Source organism: Crocuta crocuta, unplaced genomic scaffold, assembly GCF_008692635.1.
Source record: "Crocuta crocuta isolate KB4526 unplaced genomic scaffold, BGI_CrCroc_1.0 scaffold431, whole genome shotgun sequence".
NCBI lineage: Eukaryota > Metazoa > Chordata > Mammalia > Carnivora > Hyaenidae > Crocuta > Crocuta crocuta.
Genome location: NW_027528859.1, coordinates 4682999 through 4697369, shown reverse-complemented (window position 1 = coordinate 4697369; position 14371 = coordinate 4682999). Strand labels below are relative to the sequence as shown.

At 36.8% G+C, this 14371-nt stretch overlaps 1 protein-coding gene across 7 annotated transcripts in view; it reads right to left on the bottom strand.

The window, feature by feature from the left end:
* RNF38 (ring finger protein 38) overlaps positions 1 to 14371 on the bottom strand; it is a 59247-nt gene that overhangs the window by 16346 nt on the left and 28530 nt on the right. For all 7 annotated transcript variants that reach the window (XM_077756183.1, XM_077756177.1, XM_077756179.1 and 4 more), the window contains 2 exons: positions 7752 to 7945; positions 790 to 1003 (listed from right to left, as the gene is read on the bottom strand). In XM_077756183.1, the coding sequence (XP_077612309.1) occupies positions 790 to 1003; positions 7752 to 7858 (321 nt within the window). In that variant the 5' untranslated portion in view covers positions 7859 to 7945. The remainder of the gene's footprint in view (positions 1 to 789; positions 1004 to 7751; positions 7946 to 14371) is intronic.

Here is a 14371-nt window from a genome sequence, read left to right as displayed (position 1 = left end):
TTTGAAGTGTTTCATTAACGCTGGGTAGAACAAGTCTGACAGAAGATGGTGCCTGGGAGATCATATTTTCTTTCAGTTGTCAGTATACAGTATTTTCACTGTTTATACCATCTAGTGTAGATGAAAAAACGGATGCTAGTCTGAGTCTGTTTCCTTTGTTAATTTCTCCTATCTATAAACTTGAGTTTTTCCTCATCCTTAAAATTCAACAACTTTATTAGAATACAAGTCTTTTCTGACATCAGAAACTCGACAAAAATCCAAACAATTCTGATCTTTACTTGCAGGCTCTTAAGACTGGCAAGCCCTCTTCTCAACTAGTCCCTCGGTTCCTGACAGGAACAAAAGGTTCACAAAGTCTTCTACCTGTCGTCTCTTTGCAGACGCGTGGAAACCTATAAGCAAAGATGTATCCAACTGTCTTTCCTACTGAATTATTCCAGAAGAAACTGGAAGGGAGAAGGAAAGAGGAATATGTATTCAACCACTAGCTGTCTGGGGTCTCCTATTAATCCTGTCATCAGTCATTTCAAACCAACTACTACATGAAGCCATTCTGAGCTTTCATAACCTTGCTCCTCATTTTTTAAAGTTCAACTTTATTTTAAGCTGTGTAGAATTTAAAATTTCAGTCCTTAAGAATGAATGAATGACTCTAAAACAGCTTCAACTTAGGGAAGACTGTTTCCTTTCAGGTAAAATTAAAAGAAATTTACAACAAAAAAACCACCTCAATAAACTGCCACCAATTTTTAGCATCTGTATTTCCTGGACATTCTGTTACTATACCTGATCATGTATGTCAACCATTACTGCATTTTGCTGGGGTGGATGAGCAGCAGGGTGTAACAGACGGGGAGATACATTCGGAGGGTGGAAGGCTCGAGGTTCCTCTATTGCTTGCTGCTGTGCATAAGGGAGATGGTGATAGTTTTCATCTTGACTAATGGAATTATGTCGAGACAGACGATCCCTTCTTCCTCTCTGGCGCCTGACAGGAGGACTGTAATATAGCAAATGTCAAAAAAGTCATTATAAAATTTACTGTTGTAATCAACCCATAAGGATTCTGTATTGTCTCTCTTTGCAATCCATCAGTAATTTATGCTAAGGCAAAGGCTTGAGCAATTAAATTGCTGTGGTTCCTTGTCAGCTCTAAAAACATATAAATTTAAACAGAAATGTATGTCTGTTTTTAAAAACATAACAAAAACTGGTATTCAGCTCTGCATGTACTTAGAAATCAATAGCCCACTAATGAATCTTTTTCTTTTTTTTGGCTTAATAGCATGAAACTGCCCTTTGTATAGGCAAAAGTAATCAAATATCAGCAATTTTACATGGTTTAATAGGTTTAACACACTATTTTGCTCCCTTTATCTAATAAACATGTAATAAATTTGTGCCTAATGGGCACTTCATGTTTTCTATCTGGTTAAGATATACAGAAAGACATAGTTCCTCAAACTGGTAGTTGCCAGAGGGGAGCAGGGTAGGGGGAGCAAAATGAGAGAGAAGTACAAGCTGCTAGTTATGGAATGAACAAGTTTCGGGGATGAAAAGCAGAGCATAGGGAATATAGTCAATGGTATTTTAATAGTGTTGTATGGTGACAGATGGTAGTTAACACTTGTGATGAGTATAGCGTATCACAGAGGTTGTCAATCACTGTGTTATATACCTGAAACATTGTGTCAACTACACTTCAATTAAAAAGAAAGAAATCAAGAAACTGAAACACAAATTTTATCAAGTTGTTATTGTGAGTAGACCTCCATTTTCCACTTCTCTACAGTTCCACAATTTATCTCCACTGCTTTTTATAATGGCTCAGCACCAATGCAATTCAAAAAAGCAGCCTCATTAAAATGTACTTTACACTGGGCAAAAGAGGCCAAACAGCCCCCTATACTAATTTTAGTATAGTATTTTTGCATACTCTTCAGCACCTCACTTTCCTTCATGCTAGTATCTTCCATAAGCAGAGGGAAATTATTAAAGTTAAGAAATTAACCTTGGTACTGTACTATTAAACAAAAGAGCACATTTCAGGTTTCATCAGTTTTTCTACCAATGTCCCCTTACTGTTGAGAATCCAATACAAGATCCCATTATTGCAGATCGTTGTCATAGCTCCTTAATCTCCAATGTGATAGCACCTGTCTTCCCTGGTCTTTCATGACCTTGATATCTCTCTGAAGACATTTACTCAGCAGAATGTCCCTCAACCTGGGTTTGTCTGAGTTTTCTCATGATCTGTCTGATGTTACGCGTTACTGGAAAGGATACCACTGAGATGTTACGCCCATTTCAGTGCATCGTATCTAGGGGCACATGACATCGATAGGCATCACTGGGGCCTATGTGATGCCAGTTTAACCATTTGGCTAAACTGGTGTCTGCCGAGACCCTCTACTACAAAACCACCATTCTTCCTTTCGTAATTACCAAATATTCAGGGAGAGATACTTTGAGAACATGCAAACATTCTGCTTCTGCTGAAAGTTTTGCCAGTAATTTTAGCATGTATGAATGGATATGAATGGATATTAGCTATTCTAATGTTGATTTCCTATTTTCCCTCATTTCTTCTACATGTATTAAACGGAATTCTATAAGGAAGAACTATCACTTCTCCCCACTTTTGTTTATTCAGTTATTTATAATCAGTATGAACTCACAGATATTTTATTGTTTGGGTTATAATCCACACTACTGTTTTTGTTGTTCAAATTATTTCCATTTTGTCCAAAAGGAGCACTCTATTTAGTTCCCGTATCCTTTCACTATGGCCCTGTCCTCTGGAGTACTTCCTTAACATCTGGCACCACAATATATGCTCCCTCATCCTGTATTTTCCCTACACCAGTTCTGGAATTAACCAGTTCTCCAAAGAGCCCTGGGTCTCTTAATTGCAGAATGGTATTCAGAAGCGAGGTGTGCTCACTCCTACACACGAATCGCTATTTTTAGTCTCCCTAAAAGAACAAAGCAAGAAAATTTATTTACATATACTAACTCCTGTGTATGCACATATCTTTGTATCTGCACAGATATTTTAAAGGACTGTATTATGGGGCGCCTGACTGGCTCAGTCGGTGGAATGTGCATGACTTTTGATCTTGGGGTTATGAGTTCGAATCCCAAACTGGGTGCAGAGATTATTTAAAAAGAAAATCTTAACAAAATAAAGGACTGTTTTATGTATCACTAAATAGAGGAAAGTTGCTAATTAAACTATGATATACTATTAATTCAAAGTCCTTACTAGACGTTAAGATGTGAAAAAATATGTACCTTAAAATCAAAATAGAATACAGGTGCTCAGATCATTCATCTCCTGAAAACCTATTCAACCTATAACAAACTTTAAGGTCTCCTTTTATTATTATTTTATTCTGTTGTTGCCACTTGTCCTCACTTCTCTACTCAAAAATAATTTCAACAGCATTTGAACTAAACACAAATTAAGAACCAAGTCCTCATGCCGATGTGTGTGTCTCCGTATCTTCACTGTATGGCCCCTCATTAAATGGTAGGTTTGCCTTGTGGCAGAGTATTTAGGAAGCAGAATAATTGGAAAGTCTAGAAATAATAAATGATAAAATACGGATAAATATTTCTTTCAGCTGACTCTACCGTATTTTGTCATTTTATTTTAGGTATATCAACTGTAAACACCTCAAAGCCGTTCCCTCCTCTTACCTGACTTTTGTTGGATTGAGTTTTCTACATATATTAGTTGTTTAAATGTGTACAAGCTATACATTCTCTATTTCTATTCTCCTAATAATTACCTTTAATATAGTCTCCTCTCTCTGTCCATATCTCAGGTGCAAATCTTTTCCATGTTTCTTTCTTATTTTTTTAAATGTTTACTTATTTGAGAGAGAGCGAGAGAGCAAGTGCGTGTGCAAGAGGGAGGGAGAGGAGCAGAATGAGTGGGAGAGAGATTCCCACGCAGGCTCCACGCTTTCAGTGCAGAGCCCAACACACGGCCCAATCTAATAAACAGGGAGATCATGACCTGAGCTGAAATCAAGAGTCAGCTGCTTAGCTGACTGATACACCCAGGCACCTCTCTCTTTTTTAACTTTTAAAAAATTTATTTATTTTGAGAGAGAGAGAGAGACAGCAGACGCTAGCAGGGGAGGGGCAGAGAGAGGAGGAGAGGATCCCAAGCAGGCTCTAAGCTATCAGCGTGAAGTCTGATGGCGAGGCTTGAACTCCTAACTGTGAGATCATGAACTGACCTGACACAAAGAGTCGAATGCTTAACTGACTGAGACACTCTCTTTCTCTTTTTTAAACAGACCTTTATTCAGACTTAAAAGAATGTCTTTGTTCCCTCTGCTAACCAATGGTCTTGAATCATAGTTCTTGCATTTATTCTTCTGCTTCCTGGAGACAGTATAATTTTTAAGAATTCTTCCAGGGAGGATTTCTTGTTGGTCAATTTTGTCTCTGAATATTTGAAATGTTTTTATCTTTTGGCCTTATACTTAAACGATGATAAGTCAGCTAGTAGAAGTCAAAAGTTTCTGTCTTGGAATATTTATGAATTTTTTATTGTCCTTGGTCTATGTTCTGAAAGTTCAAATGCTGTTCAAAACTCAGTCTTTCTTAAATTCTGAGAAATGATTTTGCATTATTTCTTTAGAAAGATCCCAAACACAGGGGAAGGGAAGGAAAAATAAGATTAAAAGAGAGAGGAAAGCAAACCATGAGACTCTTAAATACAGAGAACTGAGGGTTGTTAGAGGGGAGGAGGGTGGGCAGATGGGTTAAATGAGTGATGGATATTAAGGAGGGCACTTGGGATGAGCGTTGGGTTTATTATGTAAGTGATGAATCACTAAATACTACTACTGAAATCATTATTACACTATATGTTAACAAACTTGGATTTAAATAGAATTTAAAAATTAAAAAATAGAATAAAATAAAATAAAAAGGTCCCCCCTTCAGGAGTGCCTAGGTGACTCAGTTGGTTAAGCATCCTGACTCTTGGTTTTAGCTCAGGTCATGATCTTGTGGGTCATGGGATCGAGCCTCTGTGGTGGGAATTTTCTCTCTCTCTCTCTTCCTTCCCTGCTCACACTCTCTCTTAAAACAAATAAATAAACTTTAAAAAAAATTTTAAAGANTAAAGAGTTCCCCTCAATTGTCTCAATCTGAAAATATTATCAGACATACTTAGAACTGATGGCTCGGTCTCTATATTTAAACTTTTTTATCCACACACTTTTCATTTCGCCTTTTACACTACACCTGGGAAAATTTCTCCACTTGGATCTTTCAGAAACTAGGACACCTTTTCTACACATTTACTGAATTCTAAAATTTTGCCAAGTAAGGTTTCTAGTTGACTTTTATGGATATAATTATCTTACTGCATGTCTCTCATGTTATACTTCCTCAAAAATACTGTCCTATTAACGGTTGCTTCAAGTTCTTTGTTTTATTGAGCTTAGTGTCCTTCTTTCACTTTGTGTGCTCATCTTTGTATCTGAAATTATGTTAAGCTGTTGTTGAATATTGCATGTGCTTGCACAGCCTGCTTCTGGGAGGAAATCTGGCAGCTAAGTATACAGCTAGCCTATAATAATAAATTATCAAAGTGAGAATGGAGTAAGGAATCCCAACAGACTACTGGGCAGAATAAGCCCATAGTTAAGTTTTCCTGGTAAATGCTCCCTATCCTTTCCCCTTTGTGTTTCCATGACCTTAGAGCATGACGCTTCTCTTCAATTATAGAACCCATAGCTAGTTACTACTACCATCGGGAAACAGACACTTCTAACATTCCCTTTCTGGTCAAGGTCCCTTTTCAATGACACAGAATTATACTCCTAGGCTTGTACACTCCTGAAATGTTTCTACATGTACACAAGGAAATATGTACATAAAAGGTTCCTAATAACACTCTTTATAATAGTAAGAAACTGAGCATCATTACTCAATAGTAGATGGATACATAAATAATGTATCAATATAATGGAAGATTATATCACAGTAAAAATAAATGAACTACTGCTACCCACATTAAAAATAGAATGTTTAGTAAAGCCAAAGAGGAATACATTTAAATGAAAGTAAAACTAGCAAAAACTAAATTTACATCATTTTAGAATACATTCATAGGTATTAGAAAGTATTAACAAAGGAATGATGTCAAATCACAGGATAGGGTTTATCCTTTAGGAAGGATGAACAGGGTCTTGTGAAGTATTAACAATGTTCTATTTTAACCTGGGTGTTGGTACACTTGTGTGTTATCCTTTTAAGTGTATGCCTGTTTTACAGGTTCTTTTGAAAGCATGACACATTTCACCATAAAATAGGAAAGGTTATAGCAGATGCTCAGGTTATAACCCAGAAACAACCAACCATACTCTCTCAAGCTATTGCATTTAATAGCTATGAAATATTTTACCTGGGTGACATACATTATTTTAAACATTCCCATAAGGTTGGGTAAAAATGCACCAGGTAATGTAAAAAGTCTTAATGTCTCAACAGAACATAACTCAGAAACAGGTTTATTTTGTCTCATTTAGAACAAAGAATGGTGGTTTTAAGATCTTTCAGCATTAGTTTCCTAGGACTGCCGTAACAACATACCACAGACTAGGTGGCTTAAACAACAAAAATTAATTTTCTCATAGTTCTAGAGACTCAAAGTCCAAGATCAAGATGTGAGCATGGCCAGTTTCTGGTGAGAGCTCTTCTCCTGGTTTGCAGGATGACCACCTTTTCCAGTGTGTCCTCACATGCCAGAGAGCATGAGCTCTCTGGTGTCTCTTCTTATAAGGGCATCAATCCTATTGGACTGGGGACCCCACCCTTATGACTTCATTCAGCCTTAGGTACTTCCTTAGAGACCCCATCTCCAAATATAGCCACACTGGTGAATTGGCTAAGACTGGGTAAAAATGTACCAGGTAATGTAAAGTCTTAATGTCTCAACAGAATGTAACTCAGAAACAGGTTTAGAACAAAGAATGTTTAGAACAAAGAATGGCTTCAACTATGAATTTTGAGAAGACAAAAACATTTGGTCCATAACACCTTCTTAACTCCAGACATTCAATATTTCTTAGATTACCAACATACTGTACATGCAAATTGCCCTGAATTAGAAATTATGGACTCAGGCCACAACTAAAGAGAAATTATGTACTCAGGCCACAACTAAAAAGGAAGAAGCTCAGAAGAAATGCATTCCTCCAGGAAAGAAAGACAGAGGCCAAGCCCCATGAGAGAGAGGACTGAGCACTGAAATAAACTTCAGTCACTCTTTCATACCAGGGCTCAACAGTTTTATAAGAAACCTAATTAAGTTTCCCCCTGCCTTATAGATACTAAGAAATAGGAATGGACCAAAAAAAGAGGTAGCTCATTTCTAGGATTTCCATATTTCATTACAGTTGTGAACTATAAAATTCATTTTTCTGTAATCAGGATTATAGGCTAGCCCACAAAAAGCCTTCAACCATAAAGTAGCTGAATTCATATAGAATGGCCTGGATTGATTTTACGTAAATCACGTTAGCCTTTTTCAATTTCTTCAACTGTCAACCATAAGCTAAATCTTCTGTGGGAGTCTATAAATAATGTCACGGTTTTCATGTGTAAGTGTATGAGTATTTATAAAATGCCTACAGAAAAAATGCTTTTTGACATTAAAAAAAAATCTCACAAATCTACCAATAAAAGATAATTTAAGAAATACATTGTCATCAACTAACCTTCTTCTGTTGCGTGCAGGTGTGTTGCATCTTTCCCCTGAGAAGTGATGTTGGTTTGATCGAACCGAAGGGGGCTGCCTATTTGATGTCATCTCCCATGGTCGCATTGGTGGTGAGGGAGCTGGTGATGCTGATGTATAATCAAAGACTGAATGAGAGAGGCGCTGTCTCTTGGGACTCGGACTATCTTCACTCTGCCAATGCAACAAAATGAATCAACTTAATGAGACCTTTTAAGGATTTTGCATTACTATATACGCATAGGCGTTTAAATATATTTATCTTAAAGACTGAAGGAGGGAGAAATATGCTGTCAACCCAAATTAAAATTTTAAGGAAAAAAAGATCCTGAATAGGGGAAGGGAGATGCACAGTAAACATCAAATCAAGAGTAAAATCTGCTTCTTAAAAGTCATAATAAAACTCAGACATTTAAGATGCACAACAAGGCAATAAACAATTGTATGGAACTTGACCATTTATTTAAAACCCCAAACCAATTAAGAAGTTCCTCTATGTTCACCCATCAGTTAAGTTATGCTTTTAAGGATCAATTCTCATTTGAAAGATCAGCTGACGAGGTGGTACAATTTTAGTAGGCCCTTGACTTAATTCGAAATAACACCTTCTGCTTCTTTATTCCTACTGTTTAAGGCCACTAATTTTCTTTAATAAGGGTTAGAGGACTAAAATAACATTTATATGAAACAGATAAAGAGTCAACTGATCTAGATCTCTTGTTCTTAACTAGAACATTATAGCATTTTGAGGAAGACATGGAGTACCAGGTAAATCATGGGAGTGGTGGATAATTCAAAACCTGTACCTATTACTACACACTTGGGTTTTCAAGGATCATAGCATTACTATCTATAAAATTCGTATGAATCTCTCAGTTGAATTCATAACTCTCTAAGATCTCCATATAATTCAATTTTCCCATCCAGTCTCACAGAAACTATCAAAATTTCGAATTAACCAATGTCTGATGAAGCCTATGTATTTTCTAAGAGAACCTCTCTTATCTCAAATCTACTCCTTCAAGTTCTAATTACTTGGGCATTAGAGCACTTTTGGTTGCAAAATAATTGGTGCCTGCTGCCAGCACAAAAAAATCAGAATATCAGCAAAAGAGTATATGAGGCTACAATAATACAACATTAAATTTTAAGAGATAAGACAGAACTCATTAGCTGATAAGAATAAAGCAAATTGCTAAATGGTTCCTATTGATCATTCCACATTATTAGGCAGAGGTATTCCAAAAACCATGTCATTGTTTTTTCTATACTTAAGAATGTTAAAATTCAGGGTGTCTGGGTGGCTCAGTCGGTTAAACATTTGACGCTTGATCTCAGCTAAAGTCAGGATTTCACGGTTTGTGAGACTGAGTCCTGAGTCGGGGTCTGCACTGACAGTGTGAAGACTGCTTGGAATTCTCTCTTTACCCTTCCCTGGCTCGTGCGTGCAGGTTCTCTCTCTCTCTCTCAAAATAAATAAACTTTAAAAAAGGATAATTGAAATTTGTCGTTAAAATAGTAAATAGTTTTCAGAACCATAAAGGAACCCCTTATTTCCTCCCTACAATTAATGGTGCTTGCTACATTAAAAGCATGCTTGTTTTTACCCTGATTTTAAGAAGAAAATCACTTATGTTCTGATAACCCTAAAACTTAAAAAATAACCAATGAAATGTAGATATTTTGATTAAAACAAAACAGCAGAAAGACCTGGCAAAGCCATACATGAACTACACAGATGCACTAAAAAGAAGTGATCTCCAGTAGGTCAAACAAATTTGACTAGCATTGTCTTTTTTTTTTTTTTAACTACCAAAATGCTAGTAACCAATCATGAGCATTTGCTTTCATATACGTATCCTCTACTGCGAAGCTTAATCCAAGCTATGATACGGACTTTGAATTCTAAAAAGTCACTGTCCAAAATGGAGGGGAATGGTGCAGACCCACAAAAACAAACTGCAAATGTATTGTTTTTAAGAGATAAGGTGACTGGGAAAGTTCTCTATCTCTTCTCTTTGTGCTGTGATAGATTCACATTAGTGAAAAAGGGGAGTCAAAGAATAGGAAGTGGAGGGAAGTGAGCTAGTCATTATTACTATGGTAATAAATCCTCCTTTTTTACTCAAAGTAATAGAAAACCAAAATGGATATTTAAAGACCAGGAAATATTAAAACGTTTACTGTGTGTATATATATATATACAACATGATTTCATCACATTCCTCATCAATTTTAGTACTCTAAGCAACTCCAAAAATATCCTCAGTTTCCAGAAAAGGGAAGTGGGAATAACCTACAAAGAAACAAGAATTAGATTAGCATTAGACTTCCCTCAGAAAACAAAAGATGCTAAAAATGCTGAGGGAAAATACTGAACCTGAAATTTTATACTCCAACCTATTAATCTAGTGTGAAGATAAAACAAAGACTTGTCAGATGTATAAAGATTCAAAGTTGGTTCTCAAAGATCCTTTCAAAAATTTTTACTTGATTGTTTTTATATGTGCACACATGTGTGCTCTCTTTTACTTGGGACACACACACACACACACAATCCAATAAACAGTAATAGTAACTGAGAAGTGCAATGAAAAGAAATCTCAGGACAATGGCAGTACAGGTCTGAAAAGTAATTATTCCAATTAGAACAAGCTAGAGGACTCCAAGAATATGCTCTAAATAATATGGATTCAAAAATAGTATGATTGAGAACTTAGAAATTCTTATAAAACTTAAGCACATAGCTTCTCTGTCATGGGAAGTATAAAAGGTAACCAGGGGTGCTTGGGTGGCTCAGGCAGTTAAGCATTGGATTTTGGCTTAGGTCACGATCTTGCAGCTCCTGGGTTTGAGCCTCATGTGAGGCTCTGTGCTGACAGCTCAGAGCCTGGAGTCTGCTGTGGATTCTGTGTCTTCCTTTCTCTCTGCTCCCTCCCCTGTCCACACTCTGTCTCCTTCTCTCCGAAATAAAAAATAAACATCAAAAACATTGTTTTAAAGGTAACCAGAGTCTAGAAAAAACAAATCCATATCATTTTGTCACCTAAAGCATGCGTTGAGTAGAACAGGTAGAAAATTACACCCTCTCCTCCATGGGCCAACATACCACTTAGTCCTGCAATGACTACAAAAGATACTCCTGACACTATGGGGTGTGTTTACTGGTATTCAATTTTATAATCAACCTACAAAGCATGAAAGCACTGTAGTTACAGAAAAAAAAATGTAAGTATTGTAAACTTTGATAAATTAACTACAAAGACTTCTGTTTTGCCAAAATCATGAATAAATATGAAAATCCTAATAGAAGCATTTAGAAATAATGGCTTAAATACAACAAAAATATTTTTGAAGTTTATTTATATTGAGAGAGATCGAGAAAGAACAAGTGTGCAAGTGGGGAGAGGGAGAGAAAGAGAGGAGAGAGAATCCCAAGCAGGCTCCATGCTGTCAGCAGAGTCAGATGCAGGGCTCAAACTCATGTACCGAACCGTGAGATCATGACTGGAGCAAAATCAAGAGTCAGATTGCTTACCCAGACTGAGCCACCCAGGCGCCCCAACAAAAATAGTTTTTTCTGTTAAAAATTTTTTAAAAATGTTTACTTATTTTTGAGAGAGAGAGACACAGAACATGGGCAGGGGAGGGGCAGAGAACTAGGGAGACAGAATCCGAAGCAGGCTCCAGGCTCTGAACTGTCAGTACAGAGCCCAAAGTGGGGCTCAAACTCATAAATGTGAGATCATGACCTGAGCTAAAGTCGGATACTTAACCGACTTAACCTTAAACCTAGGGATCAAGGGAGGCAAGAGTGTTAAACAACTGATAAAATGAACTACACTTTATTAACACCAAATCATCTTTTGAAGGATTCTTAATGTTTATTTTTGAGAGAGGGAGAGAGACAGAGCACAAGTGGGGGAGGGGCAGAGAGAGAGAGGGAGACACAGAATCCGAAGCAGGCTTCAGGCTCTGAGCTGTTAGCACAGAGCCCGACACGGGGATCAAACTCACGAACTGCGAGATCATGACCTAAACTGATGTCGGATGCTTAACCAACTGAGCCACCCAAGCGCCCCGACACCAAATGATCTGTATAACCAAAACATCGTCATTAGAAGTGAAAACAACCCCGGAGACATAAAAATGCATTCCATGATTCCAAAAGCAAATCTAAAGTCATTTAACACAAAATGTTACACTAAAAAAGTAAGTGTACACATGCAACACATATGCATGCATATATACACATATTCTTTGATATTTTATATACTTATATATATATTTATATATCTCAATCAGCAAGTCTTGAAGGTAAAGGGAGATCCTGTGGAAACAAACTTTTCCCAAAGTGGAAACAGATTCCAAGTTGTAGATAAAAACTGGAGACTGAAATGTGCCTCAGACTTCAGCAACCAGTAGTGAGCCTCAAGGACTTCCTTCTCAAAGTAGCAAGGGGGCAACTGGGAGGGGCAGGGCAGGCAGGGGTACAACTCCCCAATAATTTGGTCCTTTCCCTCCACTCATCATTCAAGACTATTCATTCTCTCTTATAAGTAAGTACAGCATGATTTAAGAGTCCCCATTTCTGAAGTGCCTGAGTGGCTTGGTTGGTTAAGTGTCCAACTCTTGATTTTGGCTCAGGTCATTATCTCATGGTTTGGGAGNGTCCCCAATTCTTTTTTTTAAACTCCCAGACTTTCTCTACTTGCCTTAACTATCATTGGCAAAAGATAAAATTTTTCATTTCACAGTTAAAAAATAAATGCTAGGGGCGCCTGGGTGGCTTAGTCGGTTAAGCATCCGACTTTCGTTTAGCATGACCTCGCGGTTCGTGGGTTCGAGCCCCCGCGTCGGGCTCTGTGCTGGCTGCCAGCTCGGAGCCTGGAGCCTGTTTCGGAGTCTGTGTCTCCCTCTCTCTCTGACCCTCCCCTGCTCACGCTGTCTCTCTCTCTCCTAGAAATAAATAAAACATTAAAAAAAATTTAAAAAAAAAAATGCTAAATTTAAATGGCCCAGAGAGAGAAAACACTTACTAAATTCCATTCATTTAATAGATACGAAAGTACTTAAGAAACTAAAACTTTCCATATAAAACAAGTTGGTAATAAAGAATACCCATCAAGACAGACCCTTTTGTTTTGCAAAGGAAGGATATAAGCAGGGAAAGGCAGGAAATTAACAATGTATATTTGAATCACACAATATAGCTTAAAAAATGACCTCTAAATATTCTCTCATTTAATTCTCCACAATCTAAAGTCTTTGCTTAAACTATATCCAGATTAATGTAATGTGTTTCTATTAGTCAAGATGAACCAAAGACAACTGAATGATTACACTGCCCTTGAACTATACAATATATACCTGTTTCACATAATTCACATTGGACTTTTTTAAATTTTTTAATGTATAGCTCTGATATTCCTCAGCTCAAAAGATTTCAGAATAAAATCTAAACTCATAACCAGACTAAGAGTACATCTTCCTAGGAGGTTATCTTACTTGTAGCTATGGAGGGGAAAGCAGCTTTGAATAGTGTACTTTCAAAAGCATATATTTAAAAAAATCAGAACTTCTGCCTTTTTATATGGTCCAAGTTTGTGTATCTTCATGAAATATGTGTAGTGAGTGCCTGGTAAGGAATCCAGTCATATAGCACTGCAGTCCTATCATAATGAATAGAATTCAGTATTGCGTGAAAAATATGTTACTACCATTGGCCATAACTGCTAGTCCAGCAGTGGTGTCCTGGGTTTAGGGAGGCCTACATGGCTAATTTTTTAAGAACATACTAATGACCTTATGCCATATTTTTTCTTAATTTTTAATTACACAACACATCATTGATTCACAAAAACAGATTTACCTTGATGCTGTAATGTTTTCAAATGGTATGTTAGTTCCACCAAAGACTAGATTTTATGCATCATGATTCTCTGACTGTAATAATTTTAAGCTGTAAACACAAATCAATGGTTAAAATAAAAAATCTTTTGTATAAATATGAAACCAGCGAAAACAGAGAAGATATTAATAACAGCCTGAAATCAAGGAATCAGTCTGAGATAACCAGGTGGAGTTGTTCTGCAGACAGCTCAAGTCTAGAGACCAGAAATTTAAGGACTTTTTGGTATATAGATAGATGGTAGGTTAATGAAGGTACAGACATGGAGAAAATTTCCCTCCAAAATTACACAGTGAAAAGGAGGGCCAATATTGAACTCTAAAAAATATTTTATGCCGAGTAGTTGATGAGAGAGTGGAGTGTGGTGATAGAAGGCAGTGGAATGGAGAGTTAAGGATTCAAGTGAAAGGTCAAGCAAGTTGGGGAGTGAAAAACAGTCATTGTGTTTAACAACAAGGAGCTCAGTGACATGGAATTATTTCTTTGTAATACGATTTAGTATCTATTATGGCATATTGCCCCCTCGCAATTTTAAAAAAAGGGTTTTTTCCTCTGCCTTTTCTTTGAAAGTCTTATGAATTTAGGATAACTCTATACGGTTTCTAAAAATCATAAAATTCTGATAATTTGGCTGGATTTTTTACTGTCTATAAATTTGTTGAGAAGAGATATTTTTTATCATAATTAGT